Source organism: Sphaerodactylus townsendi, linkage group LG09, assembly GCF_021028975.2.
Source record: "Sphaerodactylus townsendi isolate TG3544 linkage group LG09, MPM_Stown_v2.3, whole genome shotgun sequence".
NCBI lineage: Eukaryota > Metazoa > Chordata > Lepidosauria > Squamata > Sphaerodactylidae > Sphaerodactylus > Sphaerodactylus townsendi.
The window spans coordinates 92,126,060-92,153,528 of record NC_059433.1 but is presented as its reverse complement, the minus strand read 5'-3'; the positions used below and the strand labels follow the sequence as shown (position 1 = coordinate 92,153,528).

Genomic DNA, 27,469 nt, shown 5'->3' with positions numbered 1-27,469 from the left:
TATCTATCCCGCCATCTCTTCTCTTAACCTTCTCTGTTTTTTACTTTCCTACCCCAACTCTCTTTCCGGCCCCCTATCCCAGCTTTCTGTTTTTAACTTTCTGCCCTGTTACCCCAGCTCTCTATGTCTTTCTGCCCTGCTCCCCCACCCCAGCTCTGTCTGCCCACTTATTCCAACTCTCTTTCTCTCCCCAACTCTCTATTCTTTATGCATCTGCCACCTTATCCTAGCTTTTGTCCTTGTTTTCTAGCCACCTACCATAGCTTTCTCTTTCTCTTTTTGCCTCTCCCCTGCACTTATTCCCTTCCTGCCCCTACTCCAACTCTCTCCCCCACACCCAGCCCAATTCTTAGAAGCTTGCCTGGAGTGCTCTGGAAGAGTGTTGTGAGCTCCCCCCCCCCCCAGCTCTGCCCTCTCCCCTTAGCTGGAGCCATTTCCCCTCCTCCCCCTCCCCCCCAAACCGCCTGGGGCAGGGTGGCCTATTTAGTCCTGGTTGATGGCACTGAGCTTGCTGCTGACTTACTCAAGAGTTGGCTCAGGCAAGGAATAGGACAGCCCTGTGAGGACCTGAACTTTAAGAAGTGTTACCGGCTGAGTGAGGAGGAGTCTGCGAGTTGTAGTCCCATCAGCCCCCTTACATCTCCTATAGTACGTCACTGGTTCTTTGTCATGAACAAGCTTCTCAATTATATAGTAAGATTCCAGGCTTCTCTGTCTCCGAGGCCCCTTCCGCACATGCAAAATAATGCGTTTTCAAACCACTTTCACAACTGTTTGCAAGTGGATTTTGCCATTCCGCACAGCTTCAAAGAGCACTGAAAGCAGTTTGAAAGTGCATTATTTTGCATGTGCGGAATGAGCCCTAGTAAGGGGAAATTCTGCATATCCTGCTGCTCCTGTGAATAGGAAGTGTCTAGGAGTGAAGCTGCACATGTAAGTTTGGTTTGATGCTAACTGGATAATTGAAGTGACAAGTAATCGGGTTTTGATCAAACCACATGACATCTGAGTATATAGTAATATAAATATAAACTACTGACATTTTGACAGATTTACAAAGTATGTGGAAAACAGGAATATGAATATTGGTATCCTATATGATTGGTCATGCCCACAGATAACAGTATGAAGTGTCACAAAGTCATTAAAATAAAGCTTAGAATCCAGAAAATATATGATGTGATGCATTTAGACTTGGAGACATTAGGTCTGCAGTAGTTTTTGGTAGCTTTTAATGTTGATTTTAGTTTAGTGTGTGCAGTCTAACACTACCAAGTCTTCAGATGATTGGGGGCAAAATATGTGAAGCTTTTAATAGAATCAGCTTTGGTTTAGGCAAGGTAATTCTTCCTAGCTGGCATGTATTAGAGAAATGTTCCCTTACATTTTTGTTTAGTTCATAAAAGAAGCTGACAATGAAGTTCGCATGCGACTGCTGCAGTTCGTTACTGGTACTTGCCGATTACCGCTGGGAGGATTTGCAGAGCTTATGGGTAAGCGTGTCAGTGTAATTTGTATTATAATAGTATCTCAAGCATCCATTTTTTCCATTAGAAAAAAAAGTCATATTAAGACACAACATGATCATCACTACAAACACTTGAATCTTTGTTGTTCAGGAAGTAATGGCCCTCAGAAATTCTGCATTGAAAAAGTTGGCAAGGAGACCTGGCTACCAAGAAGTCACACATGGTGAGTTGTTACAGTCGACCACATGAGAGCTAGTTCTTTGCTTTCCACATTTTGGTTTGTCCAGTCTGTGTTCACTAGAAGCCCAATGCTGCTTTACTTTTTCTCCACTGATGTTTGTGTCTGTACTTGGTTGGTTGGGGAGGCACCACTGAAGAATGGACAAAATGGGCTCCATCCTCTGGTAATATATGTTTGGGCATGGGTATTTCACCCGCAGTCTTGACTGAAGTTGGCAAGTTTCTTACTGCCTATTGTCAGATCTTCAGTAATTACTAGGGAAGGAGTGTAAGTAGTAGTTATCAACCTCAGTCACAGTGAGATATCACGTTTGAATTCACTAACACTGGCTACATTATCTGCTTCTTTCTGTTTACTTGAGACAGTTGACTGAGAAATTAATGTGAGTGCAATATTTCTCTGTGCTAGTTACATTTGCCATTATTCTTAACACAAGAAAGTATCCTAATGGGGCAAAAGCAAATGCAATCTCTTGGTTCCTTTTAGTTTTGCTTCCTAGAACAACTTTCTTCTGAGTGAAGGCAAGTCTGCTTTTACAAAACCTATTGAGAATAGTTCCAGTTGTGGTGTGACATTAGAAGCATATCAAGAAACCTTGGGTAGCTCCAGGATGCATCCTGTTTGTGACAGTGGGAAACCTGGTTCAGGTTTTGGAAATCTACCCAAGCTGCCTTGGGGCTGGATCCCAAAGCAGGAAATGATGTCTGCGCTGCTGTGCCCTCACAGCCAACACACTAAAAAGGAACTATTATGATGATTTAGTCACTGTGAACACACCAATAGGACATTCATATGAGGTTGTAACCTCAGGGTTACAATTTCGATTTTTCAGAGGTTATGGTTGTATCTTCCTCCTAATTGTTGTTTTTCTAGAATGCAGTACTGGCATCAGATTTATTCTATTGCTGCAAGAAAATTGTGGATATATATCTGAAGAAATATGTAGAAACTATGTGAAATACTTAGACACAATCTGATTATTTTCTCTCTCTCTCTCCTTAGTTTTAATCGTTTAGATCTGCCACCCTATAAAAGCTATGAACAGCTAAAAGAGAAGCTGCTTTTTGCAATTGAAGAAACAGAAGGATTTGGACAAGAATAAAAAGCAAATTCTATTCAAAGTGAAGCTGTTCTGTAACAGACAGGCCGGAGCAGCTAAATTGCACAGCTAGTTGAATATAAGCTGTTTCTTCTGTACAGTGATTTTTTTGAACTCTTAAAAGTTCTCTGTTCTTCCACAAAGATATGCAAAACAATTCAACTTTCTCTATTTATTTTCCCCTCAGAGACTGGCCAGAATAAAATTGAAGCAGAAAGACTTTATTTAAAATGTGTATATATAAATGCACATTAAGGAGCTCTAGTTTTATAGAGCTTTGAAACTTGCATTACAGCCATTCAGAAGAGTCAGGAAGTTCTTGGCTTTAATACAGAAAAAAATGTTCAGACTGCTCTGTGTTCTCACTTACGCAACATCTCCAAGATTATTTCTATTGCATGGCTGTTATAACGTATCCTCACTATGTAGAAAATGCTGCTGGCTTTTGGAAATGATGGAATATGATATTCTGTCAGCTTAATTTTAAAGAACTGTAATAGTTGATAACATTTTCTGCTACATCAGTGTAGCCAAGGTAATGAGTAAAGCCTTTATTACTTGCACAAGAGTAATGTACAATAAGATGAATGTGATTCATGTTAAGACATTGGTGCCACTGTTCTGACTTACTGTAGAGGCTGAACAGACTATTCTGACTGATTGAGCAGCATTGAAAATTGTTTACATATTACCTTGGGTTATTTCCAAGAGGACAGTAGGTAATCTCCAAGGAAAAAATAAATAAAAGATTCTTACGTATTCTCTCCTGGTCTGGTATATTACAGGCTTTTAAAAAGATATGGATGATACACTTCCATTTCATAGGATGAATTAATTTTTGAGATTTAAGAGGATATGAAAGGTAATGTGAACAGCTCTGCTCATTTCTGGTAATGAACCCAAATGGAAATACAGTTACATAAGCTTTGCACAATTGAACTAATTTTCTGTCTGTGTTCAGTTTTCTTATTTCTTTTAAGTTGATACATTCAGATGTTCCTAATTAAGCATCTCTAAATTCTTTGTGTTCATTTAGGCCAAGGCTTTATTTGTCATAAGTGCACAATATAAGTGTGTGTGTGTGTGTGTATGTACCCACACATACATTTAAATTGTTTTATCAGTATTGAGGGCATTTGCTAAATTGCAAAGATGTGTAATAAATTCTAAAACTTACTGATGTGAATTATTAAATGCTACTTTTAGCAAATTGTGCTTCCTTATTATAAAGGATCATTTAAAATTACCATTTATATCATGCTTTCAATACTCGCTGTAAATTCGATTGAAATTAACTTATACAGTTTTGTACACACATGAAACAGATTTCCTACAAGTAACATTTCTGTAACATATCAAACTGCAAAAAACTATAAATGCAGTAGGACTCTGCTATATTTGTGTTCATTTTCTCAATATAGCAGTTGAATTCTGCCAAAATCTTATTTTTCTACATATTGCTACACTTTGTTATTCATGGATATTAACCTGTGAATGCTTGGTAAAAGCACTGAATTAACAGACCTCCTCTATGTCTTGTTAGTTACCCTATACATATCAAGATGGTTTTACTATTCGGTTGCGCTCCCACAGTACACATCAGAAACTTCAATAAAACTGTTTTCATTCAATTTGCAGAAAAGTAATTAAGTTTGGAATTTACCTGAATTATTTATCTAAAGTTTGGAATTTACCTGAATTATTTGTGATAGCTTATATGGAAGAGAGCTTACAAGTATCAATGAGGAAAAGTGTGATATGCCTGAATACTAATTAAGAATGGAGGACTGAGTTCAGTACAACAAACATTTGATTAATTTGCACTAATGGATTATGGGGAGAAGCATTACAACAGCTAATATTGTAAATTGGTAATTAACAAAATAAAAGACGAAGACAGTGCATCATACAATGTACTCTGTTATTTATCTGTTCTTCTCCCCTCATAAATGGGAGACAAGAGTAACAAATTAGTTACGGGGGTGGAAGTGGAGGTGAGGTTTAATCAGTAAGCTTCAAGGTAGCTGCTTTAAAAATAATTACAAATATATGAATTTAATATTGCTAAAGTAAGTGATTGGCTTTGTGGGTACTGCATCTGTTTCTGTCTGGAAAGTCTTCGGTTTATCAGAGTATCAGATAAGCTTTAAAAATAGTGTTTTTGTTTCACACATGCAACTTATTTTAGTAAGAGTATATGCTAGAGTTTGTCAAAATTCACTGGATTCATCTTACTGAGAAATGTGAGAGTCAAGAGAGAGAAACAGAGGGGGAGAACATATCTCTGTTTTCTAATAGTGAGAAAGCAGAACTGAATCTAGGTTTCAGGTATCAAAAGGAGAGATGCCCATGAATGCCAGCTGTCAAGTGTAATGTTGTAGAATAAGCCATCGTAACCTCCTAAATAGACAAATTACATTGCCCCAGATAAATCAGAAACATTAAGCATCTCTTGCATTTGACTATCTACATTACAAGTTGCTTGAAACAGAAAACAGGACTGGAAAAGCTATCAAATGTATCCCTTGCAGTGGCAACCTTCTCTACTGTAGTCAGATTTACAATAAAAGTAGTTTAATCCCTGTTATTCCTTTTCTTGTGCTGCTACTTTTGGTGCTAACTTGCCTTCTGTTTTTTCCTTCTGCTAGATAATCTGTTTTAATCTTGGACATGTTTCTTTCATTAATACATTCTTAGGTCAGCTATTGGAAGTGATTTTCTACCTATTAGAATACAAAATGTTTGAATTTATGGACAATATTGGTTAAGTCCTGGGAGAGCTTTTGTAAGCTTCCCAAATAATTTGTTACTTGTTAATTATCCAAGAAAGAAACTTTGTATTTATCATAGCATACAATTGCAATATCGAAATAATTTGCAAGTCAATTAAGAATATTCTAATACTTTTATGCAGTATTTTGCATGTTAATTCCTACGCTTTACGCAATAGATTTTATATTATTTCCTAAATGCAAGAAGGCTGGGGCTAAGATAGTTTATTCTAAACAGGACCAGTAATGAAACCTGCTATATATCACAGCAGATTTAATTACTTCAGCTGTGGAAATATGAAGCAAGGCCTGTTTTAAAGATCTTGAACAAAACCTATATACTAAGAGCAAAGTCAGCCAAATCTAGTGAAATCTAGTTTGCGGAAAAATATTTTAAAAACCAACACGTTGGGAGGCTTAAAAATCTAAAAATGATTAAAGAAATATCTATAAGCTTTAAGCAACTGGTTCGCTCAGTGCCTGTTGCTAGGTAACCACAGGATTCCAATTCTGTAAATAAATTAAAAAGGAAGCAGAGCCTTTTCCAGGCCTTTTGGCTTTTGAGGAAGGGCGCTTTGGAGCTAGGCTGCTAGGAATGGCAGCTCCAGATTGGGAAATTCCTTGGGATGTAATGGTGGAGTCTGAAGAGAGCAGGGTTTGGGAGTGGGTTGAGGTCTCAGTTAAATATGCCATATAGTTCACCCTCCCAAGCTGTTATTTTTTCCCCTGGAGACATATCTCTGCCATCTGGAGTTCATCAATTCTGGAACATCCCAGGTTCCACCAGGAGGTTGGCCACACTAGTCATGGAAGGAACCTTAGGGTGACTTGTGGCCACTAGACTTCCATAACTCAAGTATACCAGACTGCTTGCTTCTGTTCAACAGCAGCCACCCTAAGAAAGTCAGTGTGGTGTAGCAATTAGAGCTTCAGAGTAGGGTCAGGAAGACCCAGGTTCAAATCCCCATCTTCCTGTGCCAGGGCCAAATCTTACCATCATCTATACATGCAGCATCTCGGCATTAACTACACCAACATTAACTGCAACACACAGAAATTCCCTGAGAAGTTTGAACAAGGGCAGCTGTTCTTAACAAAACTTGTGAGTGTTACATTGTTCTTCTTTATATGTGCTTTGCATTTTAGTACATCAAATAGCCCCATCCAAAGGGTAGGAGGACAAATCCACCTGGGGGAGCAGTGCCTCACTGCGCTGGTAGATTTGACCTCCCTGGGGCACTTAACTTGGCAGAGGGGCCATTCTGCCAGTGTGCGACTGCTGCCGACCTCACTGGCACACTGCTTTAGACACCACACCAGTACTGCCGCAGTGGGAGCAAGCCAGGGGAGGAGCCATTAGCCCTGTTATGCCAGTGGGCAGGACTTTAGACTTATAGCACCAAAAAGATGGCATAAGGCTATTAAGCCCAATGGGGGCTTCTCAGTGATGGGGATGCTTTCGCTTTTCATGCTGCTGAGAAGCCTCAAAAGTCAGCTCCACCCCTAATGCCCCGCCCCCCCACGCTGATGCCATTCGGAAGCACCAATGTGAAGCTGGGAGCACCGCAGCTAGGTATACCAGGGTCCCACAGCATCCGGATGCCAGCAGATTTGCCCCTGTACTGCGGTAGGTGACATGGGGAGGCCAAATCTGCTGACATAGGCCCATGTCACCCCCAGAGGGGGACCTCTTGTTTTCCATATTTTTTGACTGTTATGACCTCATTTTCCATATTTTTTGACTGAATGCTTCATTTTGAGTTCTTGTTTCTTCTCTCTCTGTTCTGAACTCTATATTTTAAAAGTTTTTGTTAGAAAGATTGATCAGTGAATTTGAAAGCTTCAAAAACTTCATTCATGAGCTAAGCTTCACGCCCAACTTATTTTCACCTTCATTCTCCCCTGAAGAACTTTTGAACAAAACTTAATGATGCTACAACAATAACAAAAGTAGCAAAGACAGGACTGAAGTTCTCCTGATCTGTCAGAGAAGCGCTATTGAGAGACATCCAAGAGAATAGGGACATCTCATTCCTATCAAAGCTAAGTTCTCTGGAATGTAAGGGTATGCAGTACATATGTAATTTTCTATGGTAACATGAAACCAGACATTGATTCTTCCTCTTAATGACTTACCAGAGGAAGAAGGTAAGCTTTCTGATTTTAAGTCGCAACCGTATTTTCCAAAATGAGACTTCAGATCATAAGAACATAAGAACTAGCCTGCTGGATCAGGCCAGAGTCCATCTAGTCCAGCATTCTGCTACTCGCAGTGGCCCACCAGGTGCCTTTGGGAGCTCACATGCAGGATGTGAAAGCAATGGCCTTCTGCTGCTGCTGCTGCTCCTGAGCACCTGGTCTGCTAAGGCATTTGCAATCTGAGATCAAGGAGGATCAAGATTGGTAGCCATAAATTGACTTCTCCTCCATAAATCTGTCCAAGCCCTTTTTAAAGCTATCCAGGTTAGTGGCCATCACCACCTCCTGTGGCAGCATATTCCAAACACCAATCACACGTTGCATGAAGAAGTGTTTCCTTTTATTAGTCCTAATTCTTCCCCCCAGCATTTTCAATGAATGCCCCCTGGTTCTAGTATTGTGAGAAAGAGAGAAAAATTTCTCTCTGTCAACATTTTCTACCCCATGCATAATTGTATAGACTTCAATCATATCCCCCCTCAGACGTCTCCTCTCCAAACTAAAGAGTCCCAAGAGCTGCAGCCTCTCCTCATAGGGAAGGTGCTCCAATCCTTCAATCATCCTCGTTGCCCTTCTCTGCACTTTTTCTATCTCTTCGATATCCTTTTTGAGATGTGGTGACCAGAACTGAACACAGTACTCCAAGTGCGGTCGCACCACGGCTTTATATAAGGGCATGACAATCCTTGCAGTTTTATTATCAACTCCTTTCCTAATGATCCCCAGCATAGAGTTTGCCTTTTTCACAGCTGCCATGCATTGAGTTGACATTCCCATGGAACTATTAACTAAGACGCCCAAATCCCTTTCCTGGTCTGTGACTGATAGCACTGACACCTGTAGTGTGTATGTGAAGTTTGGATTTTTTGCCCCTATGTGCATCACTTTACATTTTGCTACATTGAACTGCATTTGCCATTTCTTAGCCCACTCACCTAATTTATCAAGGTCCACTTGGAGCTCTTCGCAATCCTTTGTGGTTCTTACCACCCTACATAATTTGGTATCATCTGCAAACTTAGCCACCACACTACCCACCCCTACTTCCAGGTCATTTATGAATAAGTTAAAGAGCACTGGTCCCAAAACGGATCCTTGGGGGACACCACTCCTTACATCTCTCCATTGTGAGAACTTCCCATTTATACCCACCCTTTGTTTCCTGTTCCTCAACCAGTTTTTAATCCATAGGAGGACTTCCCCTCTTATTCCTTGATTGCTGAGTTTTCTCAACAGTCTCTGGTGAGGAATTTTGTCAAAAGCCTTTTGGAAATCCAAGTAGACAATGTCCACTGGTTCCCCCTTATCCACATGTCTGTTTACACCCTCAAAGAACTCTAGTAAGTTTGTAAGACAGGACTTGCCTCTACAAAAGCCATGCTGACTCTTCCTCAGCAGGTCTTGCTTTTCTACATGTTTAATAATTTTATATTTAATGATAGATTCTACTAATTTACCAGGAACAGATGTCAAACTGACTGGCCTGTAATTTCCTGGGTCCCCCCTAGACCCTTTCTTAAAGATTGGTGTGACATTGGCCATCTTCCAGTATTCAGGGATGGAGCCTGATTTCAGGGATAAGTTGCATATTAATGTGAGAACATCAGCAATTTCATGCTTGAGCTCTTTAAGAACTCTTGGGTGAATGCAATCTGGGCCAGGGGATTTGGTAGCATTTAGTTTATCAATGGCTGCCAGAACTTCTTCCTTGTCTACCACTATCTTTGCTAGTTCCTCGGATTCGCCTCCTAAGAAGCTTGGTTCAGGTGCAGGAATTTTCCTCACCTCCTCTTGGGTGAAGACAGATGCAAAGAATTCATTCAGCTTCTCTGCAATCTCCCTGTCATCTTTTAGCACACCTTTTGTTCCTTCATCATCTAGCGGGCCTACCGCTTCCCTAGCTGGCTTCCTGCTTTTGATGTACTTGAAGAACTGTTTGTTGCTAGTCTTGATGTTAGCAGCCATCGTTCCTCATAATCCTTTTTTGCCTCCCTTACAGCTAACTTGCTTCTCTTTTGCCACCATTTGTGTTCTGTCTGGTATTCTTCATCAGTTAAGTTGGACTTCCATTTTCTAAAAGACATCTTTTTTTTTCCTAATAATTTCCTCAACCTCCCTTGTTAACCATGGTGGCTTTCTTTTGGACTGGGCGCTGCCTTTCCTAACCTGCGGAACACATTTCAGCTTAGCTTTTAAGACTGTGTTTTTAAATAACCTCCAAGCACCTTGGACATTTTTGACTCTCTTGATTTTCCCTTTCAACTTCCTGTGCACTATCCCCTCATCTTTGAGAAATTTCCCTTTCTGAAGCGAATGTAACTACATTCGTAGTTGTCACTTGTTAGCATGCAGAGATACTGAATCTGACAGCATTGTGGTCGCTGTTCCCTATCGGCTCAACAACACTGACTTCCCGCACCAGGTCCTGGGTCCCACATAGAATTAGATCTAGGATCACCTCTCCCCTGGTTGGTTCTACAACCATCTGCTCTAAGCCACAGTCATTTAGCATATCCAGGAATGTTCTCTCCTTACTATGACCTGAACATGCATTTTTCCAGTTTATGTGGGGATAGTTAAAATGCGCCCATTACCATGACATTTTGCTTTTGTTGGCCTCCCTAATTTCTTTTTCCATCTCAGAATCCTCTTGTGCACTTTGGTCAGGGGGACGATAATATATTCCTACTGTTAAACTATGCTTCCCCCCTGGTATTGATATCCACAGTGCTTCTGTAGAGGAATCAAATCCCCCTGCATTGTCTATTTTATGTGACACTATGCTCTCTTTGATGTACAGAGCCACCCCACCCCCAATATGCCCTGTCCTATCCTTCCTGTAGAGCCTGTAACCTGGGATAACAGCATCCCACTGGTTCTCCTCATTCCACCATGTCTCTGTGATGCCCACTATATCAATGTCCTCCTTCAAAACTCTGTACTCCAGCTCCCCCATTTTAGGTCGAATGCTTCTACTATTAGCATAGAGACACTTGTATACTCTGTCTCTGTCCCTAACCTGGGATTTATGTGATTTGCCCTCTAGCCTTTTGTAGACACTGTCACTTATCACATTGCTATGCTCCTCGCTTGTATGTGGTTGATTTACAAAAACCTCCCTCTCTGTCTGCATCCCCATGGACTCTGTATTCCGAACCGAAGTCACCTCAGCTCCTGTCGGCTTTCCCCAGTGATCAGTTTAAAAGCTGTTCTGCCACCTTTTTAACGTTGAGAGCCAGCAGCCTGGTTCCTCTTTGGTTAAGATGAAGCCCGTCCCTTTTGTACAGGCCTGCCTTATCCCAAAAGGTTCCCCAGTTCCTGACAAAGCTGAACGCCTCTACCTTACACCACCTACTCATCTCCGCATTGAGACCCTGTATCTCCGGCACTTGCCCTGGCTAAGCCCTGCTTGGCGTGGAACAGGTAGCATTTCGGAGAATGCCACCTTGGGGGTCCTGGATTTTTAACCTTTTCCTAGCAGCCTAAATTTGGCTTCCAGAACCTCCGGCTACATTTCCCAATGTCATTGGTACCAATGTGGACCACAACTGCTGACTCCACCCCAGCACTGTCTAACAGCCTATCTAGACGAAGCGTGACATCCGCAACCTTTGCACCAGGCAGGCAAATCACCATGCGGTCATCACGCCTCTCACAAACCCAACTCTCTATATTCCTAATGATCGAATCACCCACTACAAGGAGCCCCCCACCTCCCCGAGGGGTATCCTCAGTGCGAGAGGATATCTGACCACCAACTAAGGAAGGGGTCCCATCTAAGGGAGCATCTTCCACCACCTCAGACTGGCACCCTCCGTCACCCAGACTCTCATTCTCCATGACATCTGAAGAGATGTCACCTTGGGAGTGGGACCCGGCTGCTAGGTCCCTTAAAGCCTCGTTTGTTGCCCTCTCTGCCTCTCTCAGCTTCTCCAGGTTTGCCACCTTGGCTTCAAGAGAACGCACACGTTCCTTGAGTGCCAGGAGCTCATTGCAGCGAGGGCACACCCATGACTTCTGCCCTAGTGGCAGATAGTCATACAAGCAAGCAAGGGAGAAATCTAGGACCGGAAGCTACAAGATGTTATACCAGGACACCTCTCAGTTGCACATCTTCTGCAATACTAACTTTTAGCATTCCTCTTGCCAAAAATACAGCCATTTTTAATAAGAGCAGGCTGGCAGATACCAGACATTATTTATGTAGCTCCTATTTAGGTATCATGTATCTATTTATAATCATGAAAAGGAGTATCACATTAAGGGGACATATAATTTCCTGGTGAGATTTTATTGAAACAGAGCATTCATTGACAACTGGGTTATATGATTTGTGACTGATTTAACTATCTATGTTCAAACTGCCTGCTGAGTGGAGTAGTTTTGCAGCAAGGACCAGGAAAGAAGAATTCATTAGGCTGTGTGAAAATGCACATGTACAAAAAAAGCCAGTTGTGCTGTACTGCGTGTTTAAAAAGAAATAGGGAATCAACAGGCAGAATAGCCACAAACTGTCAAACTGATCATTCAAAAATTAGCTCCTGGTCATGACTGGACAGCAGGGCATAAGCCAAACTGGTAGGTGTTTAACCATCCCTAATGATGCTCCTATCTTAGCAGTACATTTTAGCTAATTTCTTCTGGCAGTTGCTGTTTTCCTCATGGCAAATATTCAAAGAAGTACTTAAAGCCTGAACAATAGTGTTCTTGTTCCTGAAGAGCATACAATTTCTTCCTCTTGTTCTGTTCAAAGTATTGACTCCTGCTAACAACTCTAGCAACACTGCAAAATTATTGCAACATTCAACATTATTTATAATCCTTACAGTAGAAGGCTTTCCTTGTTGATATTTCTTATATTTAAATTTCTCCTAACCCCAACTGATGAATTTACAGGTCATCCTTGATAAGTCATTTCCATTGATAATATCAGTTCCTCCACGTTTTTAGTAAGGAAAAAAATTACTTTGGAAGAATACATTAATAGTTTCGAGATGATCAGGCTTTGAGAAAGAGAATAATTGATGTGCTTTTTTCTGCCTTTTAGTACTTCACACCTCTCACATTATAGTTTGATGTGGTAAAGATATTCTCCACAAAAATCTGAGGCTGCACTTTGCTGCTTATGCAACATTTCAGAAAATAGGAAAAGCTGGCCCAGAAGTTCCATGTTCAATAAACTGTGGGTCAAAGTGGTCCATACATTTCAATTAACCTTATCACAAAGAATTTAGCAATTCCTGAGCTGCTTTTTGGACCTGAAAAATAAGAGATACAAAAATTATAAAGTTGTTATTAAGTTATTACAGAGTAACCTGCCAAATACAAAGTTGTCTGCGATCTTTAATTTTACATGCAGAAAAATCCATGAGGATTTATAGAGGATCCAACTGGATCTGTGAAATCTGTGTTCAAATGGGTTATGACAGTCCCTGGGTGACCTTGAGTCAGCCTAACTAACTCATGAAGGCAAATGGACAAAATGCTACCTGTAACATCCTGAGCTCTTGAAGGAATAGGAGATACAAATGTGATAAATGTTGGGACCAATGATTGGAATAAGTGATCTTTGGGTGTACTCCTGTTATTACTTTTTGATTTATTGCTTTTCAAGCTTATTAATCCAAGCTTCCTCTCCCTACAAAACGTGATTAAATCAACTGCAGTTTCAATTCATCCATATAGGAGAAATATCTAAGGATATTATATCTAAGGTCATAAGGATAAAAATGAATATGAGTAGAAGGCTGTGCTTGAAAGCAGGACGTGAGCACACTGTAGGACCTGTAAGATAAAGAGTCATACTGTGGCAGGTAGGATTAGCAGTCACTGGCAATCAAACTCTATTTAGTGCCTAAAGTAGCTAAATGTCTGTAAAATGTAAAGCAGAGTATATTGCTAATGTTATTTTAACACCTTTAAAGATTATCACCATGCTTTTGTATAACCTCTCTTATCACTATTTTATATATCAAAATTTTTAACTCTCAACATGAGTCATCTCCAGGTTGCAGACTGGAACCAAGAACTGAGAACATGTCATTGTACATTCCTAAAAAATGCCCCAGGTCCCCCCCACCCGCCTGAAATATTTGAAATCTAAAGAAACATAAATTGATTATAACTTCTCTCACCTGCAGCTTTGAGAAATAAATCCCCTTAGTGACCCTTGCTAGTCAATCATAACAGTATTGCCAAGGTTCAGTCAGTGGTTTTTGTCAGTAAAAAAAAGGGGGGGAGGGGGAAGGCTCTTCGAGGATCTAGGCAACTTGCTACCACATGACTTGCAGGACTGCCTGCTTCCTACTGTTCAACACCAGCCCTCACAAAAGCCAGTGTGGTGTAGCAGTCACATTTCCCCTGCCTTTGTTTCCTCTCCACTCCCAAACCCCTTTCTCTCAGTCTCTCTTTTTCTACATGTTTTCCTTCTCTCCATATCCACTATGACCTTCTTTGTCTTCTTCCTCCCCCCACCCCCATCCCTTCTACTTTTCTTTCTTTTGGTCTCTCCCTTTCTACCTGTCTACCGTAACTCCTTCTTCTTTCCACCCCCCCATCACAGTCTCTTTTTCTCTCTGACAGTACAGTGGTGGAAAGGGGGGCAGATGCTAGCGCAGGTGCGGCTTCTTTTCTGGTGACGTGGTGGGTAGTGCTTCCTCCTTCCAGCTATGCTGCCAGTTCCATGCAGTCTTGATGCCTTAGAGGCTAGTGAGGCAGCAATGGTGCGGTTTGCATAGACACTGGCTCTCCCACCTGTAATGCCACCACCTCCCCTGTTTTCAGCATCCCCACGTCATTTGAGCCTGCTGAGGAGAGATGGGGCTGATGGACAAGTTTTTAGATTTTCCTGCAATCCTTGGGGAGGGTCCCCCAAATTTGCAGAAATATCTTCCTTCCCTCCACTTGCCCCTGACTTAAATATCTACCGATGAGGCCAGGTTGAGAATATATGGATGGATTTGCATTACAAATGCATGCATTTCCAGGCATTCAAGTTATTAATATACTGCACATGTACAATAATAAGACGGGATGTCCTTTTTTTCCGGCACATTTGAAATACTGGGAAGAAAGGCCTGAAAAATTACTCAGCGTGTTACATTTCTGTTGGACTGCAGTGACAAACTTTGGATTGTTTACCTGCTTATCTTCCTCCGTATGGACTACCCGTTCTTTGGCTTTTGTTAACCACAAAAGAGCCATCTTTCTGTTGTTTAACTTCATGTATGTCTTTCCCAAAAATAGCAAATTTGTACTGTAGAAGTTTGGTTCAACTGTACAAAAATGATAATGAAAGCAAAAATTGTTTCCTTGTTATAGTGTTTTCCAACAGTTAATTTCTATTTATGAAACATTTTTGTTGAAAAAAAGGCTTATCCCAGAACATACAACTCAGCCTACTTTTAATTGTAAGATACTGCAGTATTATAAACTTCCACCTTGGTTTACCTCTACTATATATTATGTCCATCCTTTACCAGTTAATGCAGCATTTCTCAAACTGGGGTATGGGAATCTCCAGGTGGTTCATTAGAAGTAGACAAGCCTTTATTGGCATTACAATTACAATAAAACAATTGTCCATAAAAGACAGAAGGTGGTTCATTAAGATACTCCAAGGTGCTCACAGGTCCTCTGAAAGGACCCTTGCAAGCCATCCAGCTAAGATGAAAATAAAACCTCTACAATTCTAAGAACAGAACAGGAAATCTTCACCTCAGGAGATGGGGACAGAATCAGCTTCCTTCTTTTTCAAAGGCTTGCAGAGTTTGTAGAGCTGCCAGAAGTCAACTAGCTCCTAAATCCTATCAATGCACTAGCCCAAGAATACGACGATCGGTTACCAGGAACTCAGCCCTAGGAATTCTAACTGACTGATACCAGGTACCTCACAGTTACTTCGTGTGGAAACTGGTTTTAAGTTTGTTTCCAATGCAAAGGAAAGGGGGAGGGAAGATGACTCTGTATCCATAGACAGTAGGTACCAATGGTGGCTTTCATTTGAATACCAGATGTTAAGTTTGTAACTCTGGCCTATTTTTAATAGCTGTTGCCAAAGTTTTTTTTTTCAGGCTGCTTCCCATCACTGTTCATTCAGCCTCTGGTTAGAAGTAATCAACCAATAAGGAAGCTTCTTGCTGTCCCCAGTATTTTTGTTCCTTCTTTATAAAATTATATTCTATTGGATAAGAAAGAATGACACACAAAATAAATTGTTGGTTTATTTTCATGGCGTATTACTTTTAGAAGCATGGCTTAGACTTACTTTAGGCTCCCGATATAGAACAGTTAATGCTCTAGCCTTCCTCCACATGGGTGATATACTCTTTTCTCTTTGCGTATTGAGGAAGCAGGTTTGAGAGTTTAGCAAAAAAAATATTACTGTTATGAGTTTCCTCAGCTTGCTAAAATTTGAAAACTGCTGGGTTAATCAATTTCCTCAGAAACAAGGCTACAAATGAGGCAATTATAAGCAAGCATCAAAACAATGTACAAAATATTTCCTAATGCGGTGGTATTGTCTTGAAGTGCCCGCGCATTTTTTCAGAGCTCGCCCATACTATTTTCAAGATCACAGCAGGACAGTTTACAAAATCGTAGCTTGTCCTGAAAAACACACGTATGTCCATTTAGAAACTCACTTTTTAACCTCTAGAGAAAATCACATGAAGATGCTGCACGCATCTCAATAGTTCTGAAGTTAGCTAAGGGTGTTAAAGCTTCTCACAATTGTCCCCGAAAGAATATTTGCGGTGTTTTTGTTTTAAAATTGAAATGCTCACAGACAACACCACATTTCCTACAAACTTACCATCTTCAGCCTTCTGAAAGTACTGTAGAGCCTGCAATACAATGACATTAAAGTTAGTCAATATTGCTGAAATAACCTAAGTCCCTTTAGCTACGGACTAAAATGGTCTGCAGAATAAGCAGCACTGCAAGGTGACGGACGTGCTTAATAGTCCTATGCTTTTTTTGTAATCAGACTATGTTTTTAAGGAGGGCATATTCATTCAGAAAATGCTATTTAAATCAGCGAAATTTTGCTTTGCTTGACATGTGGCCTAGTTTTGTTATGATGCTTAATTAACAGCTAGTTAGCTCCAGCTTAGTGACTTTTCTTCAACGGATCAAGGTTTGCCTATTTTACTGTACTATAATCACATCCTTTACATTGTTTGCAACATCCTCCTTTTACAATGATAGCACCCCACCAACAAAGAAAAACAATCTACGCGAGGAGTGTTAGCACACAGTACCTCATCATAGGTGGAGCTGGGTGGGGTTGCAAATAAAACTGCAGCTATTTTGCTCTGGTACCAGGGCATTTCAGCAAATGTGTAACACCTACAACAAATGAAAGAGATGGAGTATGCCTTAAACCGGTACATTTTGTTTATGTACTTGGAAAAAGTATATAGGAACTTCCAAAGGTATGATTATTCACCTCAAATCCCACAACTGAAAGAACGCAAATGATCTAGTCCAACGCTCCCAGGCAGAACACCCAATAAATAAACTCAAAAAGTGATATGAAGAGGCATCAGAAACGAGCAAAGGGCCTAGAAAGTGGACAACTACATTAGCACTAACCAAGTTACAGTTGCTTAGTTACATTTTTATCCAATTCCTTGAAGGGCCTCTGGGCAGCATGCACAGTCCCCCTGATCATGCTCACAACCTCACTGTGAGACAGAGTAGACTGTCACAAAGCTGCCTAGTAAGCTTCACATCTGAGTGGAGATTTGAGCCCAGTTCTAACACTAATTGCTATTCCATACTGCAACACATTAAACAGCACCTGTCACACAGCAGAAACATCAAAGGACTTAGGGTGAAGACTCCCTCATCTTTGTGCCCCAAAACCTCCAGCAGTGCCATAAAGAATGAGCAGCTTGGTCCCTGGGCAGCCTTCATAGATTTTTTTTTGCAAAAATTGTAAGTCTTGTGTTTAACTTTTTTCTCTATTTTGTAATTAATCTTGGGAGGAAGGCAGAGTACAGATGCTCAAATTAAAAACAGAAAGTTACTAGCCAACTGATTCAAATTGAAATTGCTCCCCAACCTCAAATGCATCATTCAGACATCAAGAATGACACAAGCCAGCCAACAGATTCTATCTAAAGAAAATTCTGTTTGGGAGCACTGCCAGTCCATCTGCATCTTGTCTCTAGCTTTGGCTGTTCCCTAACAAGAGCCAAGTTATGCGTGTGTAGCGGGAGGGAGGGAGAAGCCCAAACAACTTTGAAAACTGAAAGGTAGGAGATAAGGATTTTAAATAAATAAGAACTTAAGTAGAAAATCCTTCCACATTTTGTTTGACTACAAATGATTTTTTCTCTTTTGTCCATTTGTTTTTAGTTCCATCTAGATGCCCAATTTGCAGTTAAATCTTACATGAATTATTCGAAAGCAATCAAATTATAATTGAACTGTTAGAAGATACAAGTCTTGCACACAAAGGAACAATAAGGCAGTCTTTCCACTGCCTAACTGAAAAACACTTATTTTATCAAGAACACAATATTACAGTACAGTGATACAACATAATCCGTGTAAACCAACAAGATCACAACACATTAGCGCAAATTTCGATAAGACAATTCAAAGCGTTGCGTTTAGTTATCAGAATACCAGCAAACAATTGAAACTAAACTGGCTTACCAACAAGTAGTTGTTTCAGGCTGTGCTGATAAGCTATTAAATCTACCAGTAATTTACCTGTTATCATCTTACCAGACCTTCCATGTAAAATGTTAGTTGGTTTACAATGGACTAAAGCAGTGGTTCTCAATCTTCCTAATGCTGCGACCCTTTAATACAGTTCCTCATGTTGTGGTGACCCCCAACCTAACATTTATCCATTTTACAGATGGAGAACACTGATGCAGAGAGTCTTAGGCAACCCCTGTGAAAGGGTCGTTCGACCCCCAAAGGGGTCCCGACCCCCAGGTTGAGAACCACTGGACTAAAGGAACAAGGCATATGTGATACCCAGCCATGACCATTTCAAAGCTGCTATGGTTACATGATAGCCAGTCCATCCACAGCTTCAAGCAGCTGAACCCAAATTGCATTTTATTAGCACATACTACAGGAAAGAAGTGGAATCCAGGAAGTAGCCTATCAGTTCTGCCTCCTTTGTAAATTCTCACTCACTCAAAAGTGTATCCTCTGGGATGTGAAGCAAACAAATAGTGCTTTATAAGAGCCAGAAAGATAAATATGTGGCAATGAGCCACAAAGACAAATATATGGTAATGAAGAGTGCTGGTACCATTACTTAAACCATTAAGTAGACCACAAACAAAATTTTGATGACACCTCTCCTAGAAAGATGACCATCATGATATACATTTAACAGGAATTAGGAAGTATATGAAAAGGAGTGGGGATAGTCTAAGCAACCTACAAAGGAATCCACAAAAAGAAACTGAATAGAGCAGTGGTGGTGAACCTATGGCACTCCAGATGTTCATGGACTACAATTCCCATCAGCCTCTGCCAGCATGGCCAATTGGGGATGATGGGAATTGTAGTCCATGAACATCTGGAGTGCCATAGGTTCGCCACCACGGGAATATTGTTGACTTCCCTTTTAAAACCAGAAGTCAGTTGCATCAAACTGGCTAATATAGTTGGAGGGGGCCATACAGGCCATCTAGTACAATCCCCTGACCAATGCAGGATCAGCCAAAAGTGTCCCTGACAAATGTTCGTCCAGCTGCTGCTTGAAAAGGGAGAGTTCACCACACCCTAGGCAGCTGATTCTACTGCTGAATTATACTTAATGTAAAAGAAATCCATACTTTTCAACCAGTACCAGTTTGCCCATAATTCATACCCATTATTGTGTGCCCTATCCTCTGCTTCCTCCTCTAAGTGACAACCATTCGAATACTTAAAGAGAGCAATCATGTCTCCCCTCAGCCTCCTTCGTTCATACCAAAGTACCTCACCTGAGCAGCTATCTTATAATACAGCTACGTTTGCCTCCCAAAAGAAAAATATTCACATCAAAGGCTTTGTTCTGTTTACAAAGACTCTTTCTTACCAAATGCCCATCAGATGAAGTGAAGTGGCATCCTTAGGATTCAGATCAATTGCTTTCTGCCAAGAAAAAGTGAGATGTAAAGAAGCCGTTCAGACAGACCAGGCTTAAAGCTGACGCGCCCCTGAAATTCCTCTTCACAATCTGCAGTCATGGCAAAACTGTATTTCTGGATGTCTTCCATATAATCACAAGAATGGTAATACCTTCCATACTCAATAACATTTATCCCATTACATCTTAGTAGCAAATCACCAATTCAGCAAACTAAAAGCATTGTTTCTGTTCCTTTCTGTCTCCAACACAAGTGGCACTTTGCACATCAAAACCAGCATTTAAGGCAGGAGCAGATGGGAAAATGTATTCCAAGAACATTAAAACTTAATCCTGACAAGATGGAAGTAATGCTGACACCCATGAGTGAAATGCAGGTTCATTTGCCCATAATAAAGTCATCATATATCCAAAGGGAATTAAGTGATACTATCATGTATTTGAATATCAGGGAAGATTTCAACTGGGATAGATTATATTTAAAGCCTTGCTCTGTCAAAGGAAGACTCCTCACTTACTAGAAGATAGTCACTGGATTCAATCCATTCATTTGTGCCGATATGAGAGAAAACAGGAGCTTGCGGAGAAATTTCAAAGTCTTGGGCCCCTTCTGCACGTGCAGAATAATGCACTTTCAATCCACTTTCACAACTGTTTGCAAGTGGATTTTGCTATTCCGCACAGCTGCAAAGTGCATTGAAAGTGGATTGAAAGTGCATTATTCTCCATGTGTGGAAGGGGCCTTGGAATAGCTAACAAGGTGGATTAATACCTTGCAGCAGAATCACTGACAACAGGTAAGAGAGGGAGATAGGTAGGAAAACATCCAGTAAGCTATTACGTAGAAAACATGAATAGAAAGTGACTGAAACATGAGCCAACAACTTAACAATGGATAATGGAAATGAACAACTGTTCCAAGGCACTGAAAAACTGGAGTGGTAGATATTTAACAACACCTTAAATTCAACATGCATTTGGAGGGAGAAGTAAAAAGGTGAATTCCTTTAGTTTATGGTCAGAGGAGAGAGAAACTAAGATAGCATGATCAGAGAGGCGAATTCGTATTCAAACTCACCTCGGTCCCCTCCTGTTGCAGCCAGCTAAAATTATGCCCTGGAGAGGGGAGTGTCAGCGGACATCAGGAACAACAGGCGGGGCAAAGTGAGAGAGAAGCACCTCTTACAGAGATATGCCTTTGAGGATGCCAGCCACAGATACAGGCGAAGTGTTAGAATCAATAACGACCCAACCGTGGCAAACAGCCAGGAGAACGCACAATAGCCAGATAAATGAAAGTTTACAATGCAAGGGGGAAAACAGTGAAAACAACTCCATTGTTTTTTCCACTAAGAAATAAACAGGCCACAGAATATGAAACAAAATAGAAAATTGGGGTGCTGTGTGGTTTCCAGACTGTATGGCCGTGTTCTGACAGCATTCTCTCCTGACGTTTCGCCTGCATCTGTGGCTGGCATCTTCAGAGGATATGACAGTAGGAAAGGAAAGCAAGTGGAGTATATATACATACCTGGAAGTGTTCTTTGATAACAAAGGCATTTGCAATTTTTGTCTTTATTCCTTCGTAATCTCCCACATCACTGACACAAATTGCATACCACTAAACAACAACAAAATAAAATGGTTGTTTAGAAATACTAAAGATATTTGGGTTTTGGTAATAATAAATATTAAAAGCTTTTAATATACATTTAAAATCATATGCAGTTTAAAATTATCAGCATTAATCAGAAGTAATGGCAGTACTTCAAGATTCAGTCTTCCCTCAACTCATGTAAACATTCACAGGCTCAAATATATCAATGGTATAGATCTGACCAATGGGGGAAAAAAAACTTTCTCTCTTCTACAATACTAGAATTTCAAGTAAAAAAAATCAAACTATTGTGTCTGTCTTAAAATACTATAAAATACTTTTTCACAAGTACTTCAATTTTTTTCAAGTTTGGAATTCTGATTTGCAAGATAAGCTCAAATCAGTTTGCTGGTTCAGATGTACAAGAGAATAGTTTATTTCAAGTCCAAAAATGACCAATTATCTAGCCATGCATGAAGAACAAGTAATTTCACAAGGAAACTGAATGCTCCTTCAATGCTTGTTTATACAATCATCACAGGTTGCAATTACATTACAACCAAGTCAAGAAACAGCTAAATACCACTGGTGATTCTTACAGAGCATTCAGTTATTTCCCACTAGTGTGGGAAACTACATTGCTGCTACTACTTGAGGGAATTTATTTGAAAAGCTGCTAACACCTGCCAGTAATGCTGTTACTAAAATTACTGAAATTGGATGGGGGGGGGGGGGGCTTTTGATATTCAAAGGGTTCTGAACTAGACTCATTTTTATGTGTAATTAGCAATAGTTTTTGAAACTCACTACTCAAAAGGTAGTTGTGTGGTCTGCAGTAGAACAGTTAGATTTGAGTCCAGCAGCACCTTCAAGACCAACAAAATGTTCAAGGTATAAGTAATGCAACTCAAAGTTCCCAGGCACCTGACAAAGAGAGCTGTGACTATTTGTTGTGAGGTTTTTGGGTTATATAGCTGTGGTCTGAATATGTTTATACCTGATGTTTCTCCTAGCACCTGTCGCTAGCATCTTCAAAGGTTTTCTCTATAAGTCTTATCTCGCAGTGGTGAGTGTGGAATGTTTATGATGTAAACAGTCAACTGTTTTGAAGAGTCTTTTGAAGACTTTGATGGCAGATTTTGTTTATCTTCAAACTTTCTTCCTTTTTACTAAAACTATGCTTTGACTTTTGAAAGCTTTTACACAAACATCTTGTTGGTTTCTAAGCTACTACTGGACTCAAATCTAACAATCCCAGACTTTCTCTTCCTATTTCTACATACAAGAGAGTGGGCAATTGCACAATTTAAATTACACTGCCTAGCTCACCTTGTGTACTGCAAAACAGGATGGGTCTTTTTCAAGGGCCTTCTTTGCATAATCAAGGGCTTCATATGTCAGTACTTTCTTTTTCTCTGGAGATGTCTGACCAAGTTGAGCTAAGTCACGAGATGCTCGGGCCAGGCGCCACAGTAACTCTGCATTCTCACTAAACAGAAACACCAAATCAGGACGTTTTACTCTATTAAACAAGTACATCAATGACTGGATTATGAATAGCCAGAGGCGTAGCAAGGGGGAAAAGCGCCCAGTGCACCAGTACGTCCTCCGCTCCCGTCCAGCCGCAGAATGCCCCCATCCCGCTCCCGCAGGGGCGCACACCCAGTGCATCGCGCCTCCCCATCCCCTTGGAGCTACGCATCTGCGAATAGCCATAGGTTCACACAAAGTCTTCTCTTTGTTCCTGACCATTTGTATTTTTATTTTAGTTTTTGACTTTACTTATATCCTGTTTTTCCCCAAGTGGGGACCCAAAGCAACTTAGATCATTCTTCCCTCCACTGTTTTATCCTTACAACAACCACATCGTGTGAGTTAAGTTAGGTTGAGAGTATATGACTGGCCCAAGGTCATCCAGCAGGCTTCCATGACAGATTCAAACTAGGATGTCCCAGATCCCAGTTCTACAATTGAACGGCTACACCATGATAGCTAACTAATTATGTTTTGTATTACAATTTTTCCACTATTTTCTTTAACCATGGTAAGCATAAAATCATAATTTGTAGCAATGATTTAAACAGGGCATGCAAAGCATGCTATCAAATAACCACGGATGGCAAAAAATACCTGCATGCAATTTGTCAGTCTGATCACAAGATGGAGTTCACAAACTTCACACAGAAAACTGACACCATTTTGACAACACTCATTGTAGCAGATCTTCTTAACAACATACACAAGTAATTGCAAAGCCTTTCCACTTGTTGCAGTCATTTTCTTTAAAAAAACACTTCAGAATACTTCATGCTCATCATGTTACTCTACATCAGACCCAGTAGGTAATGGGCATGGATAAATTTCTCAGGGCTAAAGGCAAGCACTTTTCTTTATTATTTTCTGACATTAAAAATGTTAGAAGTCAATAGACATTAAGAATAAACTTCACACTAGTAATTTGCTACACACCTCATTAAGCATCTAATGGCCCAGTACATATTTTTTTTGGGGGGGGGGCAAATAGTCTCATGTAGGTAGAGCAGGTCTGCGCTAGTATATTTGCCCTCCCCGGTGGAGGGGCAAACATGCTGGAGGGTGATCCCTGCACCCCTCCAGGGCACCCAGACGGGTCACTGAGTGCCGTGCCAGCACTCCAGTGCTGTTGCCAGCCCCTTCAGCACAGCAGAGGTGTTCCCAAGGGTGGAGGAGTTTCTCCCTCCCCACACCACTGGAAAGCCCTCTGAAGGCAGCAGGGCACCACCACAGCAGCGGAGACCCGGGAATCTGGTTTGGCCTGCCCAACTGTAAAGGTATAGGTTTGAGGTTAATAATGCATAACAGTGCATTTGCGCCAGCAAGTTTACTGCACACCCTGTTGGTCATGGCTAGTCCTACTATCACTGTTTCACCTTCTCCTGTCTAATTTTTTGCTGTTGCTCAGAGCATGTCCAGCCCCATCCAGCAGGAAGAAAAGTGTAGACTGATGGATTTCCCAAACCACAGTGGAAACCAAGTGATATGTCATTAGTCTAATATTTTTATTGCCAAAATGGTTCCACATTCTGCATCCAAACACTGCCTCAAATTTTAAAACTGTATCATGGCAGTTTGTCATGATCAAAGTCGGCCTGCCAGACGCCTTGAACACTTCTTCCAGCCCTGGGCTCCGAGCCTCTGGTCTAGTACACGCTGCTGCCCGATGTCTTCTGAACTGTCCATCATGGTTTGGCACTGTGCAATGCGGCCTGTTTTACCTTGACTCTTTGGAACTGACGCCTTCAAGAAAAGGTAATTATTACCTTTCCCACAATGACTTGCTCTATTCCTGAACTATCCTTTCAACTCTATCTATACTATACCCTAAGATTCTTAAAATATCTTCCATGCAGCATGTGTTTTACCCATTTATTAGCATGTAAATTCTGTTATTTTAAATAAAAATCGTTAAACGCTACTTTTCGCGACTCCTAAGGTTTCAGCGGCTGGAAATCCACCCCCGTAAACTCCAGTGGAAAATATCTGTAGTTAACCCCTCTTGCAAAGAAAGATCTGTACCACTAATTCCATACTCTAAAAGAGACAGACTCTACCATTTTGGGTAACAATGTCCGCATTTCCCAGCATAGACTTTCACCAGCAAAATCAGTGGTCAATCATTGATCTGAATTGGCCACTTTCACAGGGGAAGGGGAAACGTCTTTATCCATTTCAATTAATTCAAATTAATATATATTAGTAGTAAAATTATATTAATGATAGTTCACATTGAACAGCAACACTTCTAACATGTGAGACAGGGCAAAATACCACAGCATTCCCTAAAATTTGGTATATTCAAAATAATTGCTTGCTTGAATAATATTCTGTCACAGCTCCTATGTCTTTTTTCTGCACTGTCCATACCAGTATTCAGCACAGCAATTAGCGTGTTAAAAATGGATTAAATGGAGTGCACAACAGTGATTTTAAGATGGCAAGGGAGTACCACAATAACAATGTACCTGTTTTTGTACTGCTCTAGCAAGTGACAGAGTTTTTCAGTTTCTCCACTCTCATACAGGTAGTCTGCTTTATCTAGAATGTCACCTATTTGGGAGGGTTAAACCATAAAATATATCAATGTAGTATCCAGTTTAAAGCCACTGCTATAATAAAAACAAACACATTAATTCTAACATCTCTTAGAAATCTATAATTTTCTTCATTCTACTTCATTTACAGTAACACAGGAAAATGTTAGCAATGAGATTCTATAACAAGAAGACAAATTTACAACTATAATTAAAAATCTTACTTTGATTATCAGCCTTTACCACAGAAGACCGGGAGATTAATACATATGTTTCGTATCCCAAGTAAGACAGTACTGAAAACGCAAGCCCTTGTCTGAAACATCTGGGCTTTCCATGCATCTGAGAGAAAGACACAAAGGCTAAAATTAGGGTGGCCAAATCTCCCCTGGACACCAGCAGCAATGGGGAAGGGGGCTCAGGTTGCCAGATCCAGGTTGGGTTAGTTGGGTTAGTAACAATGAATGTCTCTCTCTCACATACACTCAATTCTGCCAATAAACGCTGCAATAGGCTACTATGCTATTCCTTTACCAAAGTACCTTCCTGGACTGTTCCTTTATTTTGGTAGTCTAAGCCCTTTATAAAAATGCCCTCCTGAATATTTGTTTCACACATTAAGTGGGATGACAGAAGTGTGGAGGGCCTTCTTGATCTCAGGTAGGGGGTTCCACAAGATGAGAGCCACAATGAAGAATGTGAATGAGCACATACCATCAGAGAAGACTTTTGTGCTGTAGATGACCTTTCGAACAATCACACTTGTTTCTATTGGTTTAAGTATATTAAGGTAGAGTTAACGTTAGCCAATTGGGGCACATTTTGGGTAAAAATGGAAGAATGAACTAATTTAAATTCATAACAAATACTTCAGAGCTACTGTGCTCTTATTGCAAAGGTATACAAAATATATTTAAAGTTCATTAAGTAACAGATATATATTATGCAACACTGATGGCCCTTGTGTATATTAGGAAATTGAAAAAGTTTCTGATCTTTCAAAGTCTATTAACGGATGCAGTTTTCAACCATTAAGCATAGAAAGCATGCCATGATGTAGCAACGATATCACAGATAGAAAGGGACTCAACACTGTTGCAATTTGGTTAGTCTTTTGTATGGCTTCCCAACAACATTTCTCAACTGTAACCTCAACAGTGGAGCATCTTAATAATAAGAATAAGAATAAAAGATGTCACAGCTCCTTATCCTAGATATAGGGCAGCCAGGCAGGAAGAAAAAATGCGTTTGTGCGTGTGAAGAGAATGAGAAGAGATTCTCCCATAGCGCTGAATGTATCACCCTCTATCGCGGATCACAAGGACTGTAAAGCAGCAAGAGGAGAGAGCAAAAAAGACGTTTGTCCCAGGACAACTGCACCTCGCTTCCTCCTCGCCCCGAAGGAACCTGGTTCTGCCAATCGAGTCTCGCTCTTGGAGCCTGGATGAGAAATCGAGTCCTCAACAAAGAGGCGCCCCGATGCAACACTTTTGCTGCAGCCATAGCAAAACCCTTCCACTATCCAGACCGCCTTCACATAAACAAACAACCCGCTCCTCCCGGAAGCAGTCACTCTCCAAGTTGCCTCCACTTTTAAACCAGGAGGAAAAAAAAATATCTCTATTACGTATAATAAACACTGGTGAGAGTAACACCCTAAAAGGATCGGGTAGCTCTAAAGCCCGCTCACTATAGTTCCGCTCCAATTCCGTTGCGTAGACCCGCCCCGTACCTCGGATTTCCCGCCTTCCCGATGACGCAAGCGTTGGTGTTGCCCGCGGGAGTGACTACGTTGTCACGTGATTATCAGTCGTTCTTGGAACGCAATTTTTTTGTGTGGATGGTTTTTTTTTTTAAATAAAGAATGTTGTGGTGAAGTAAAGAATAGCGCATGCGCCGGATGTTCTGGCTCCTCGG

At 40.7% G+C, this 27,469-nt stretch overlaps 2 protein-coding genes across 3 annotated transcripts in view; one reads left to right on the top strand and one right to left on the bottom strand.

Annotated features, from left to right (window-relative positions):
• WWP1 (WW domain containing E3 ubiquitin protein ligase 1) overlaps positions 1-4,718 on the top strand; it is a 62,552-nt gene extending 57,834 nt beyond the window's left edge. For both annotated transcript variants that reach the window (XM_048507375.1, XM_048507374.1), the window contains exons 22-24: positions 1,397-1,493; positions 1,620-1,692; positions 2,713-4,718. In XM_048507375.1, the coding sequence (XP_048363332.1) occupies positions 1,397-1,493; positions 1,620-1,692; positions 2,713-2,812 (270 nt within the window). In that variant the 3' untranslated portion in view covers positions 2,813-4,718. The remainder of the gene's footprint in view (positions 1-1,396; positions 1,494-1,619; positions 1,693-2,712) is intronic.
• Positions 4,719-12,054: 7,336 nt separating this feature from the next.
• On the bottom strand, positions 12,055-27,206 carry RMDN1 (regulator of microtubule dynamics 1). Its single transcript, XM_048508311.1, has 10 exons — positions 26,933-27,206; positions 25,777-25,894; positions 25,484-25,568; positions 22,812-22,971; positions 21,417-21,506; positions 19,835-19,890; positions 17,040-17,127; positions 16,592-16,622; positions 14,920-15,053; positions 12,055-13,037 (listed from the first exon to the last, which is right to left on the bottom strand). Exons 1-10 carry the CDS (start codon positions 27,053-27,055, stop codon positions 12,999-13,001), a joined length of 924 nt encoding a protein of 307 aa, XP_048364268.1. The 5' UTR covers positions 27,056-27,206; the 3' UTR covers positions 12,055-12,998.
• Positions 27,207-27,469: the final 263 nt, after the last annotated feature.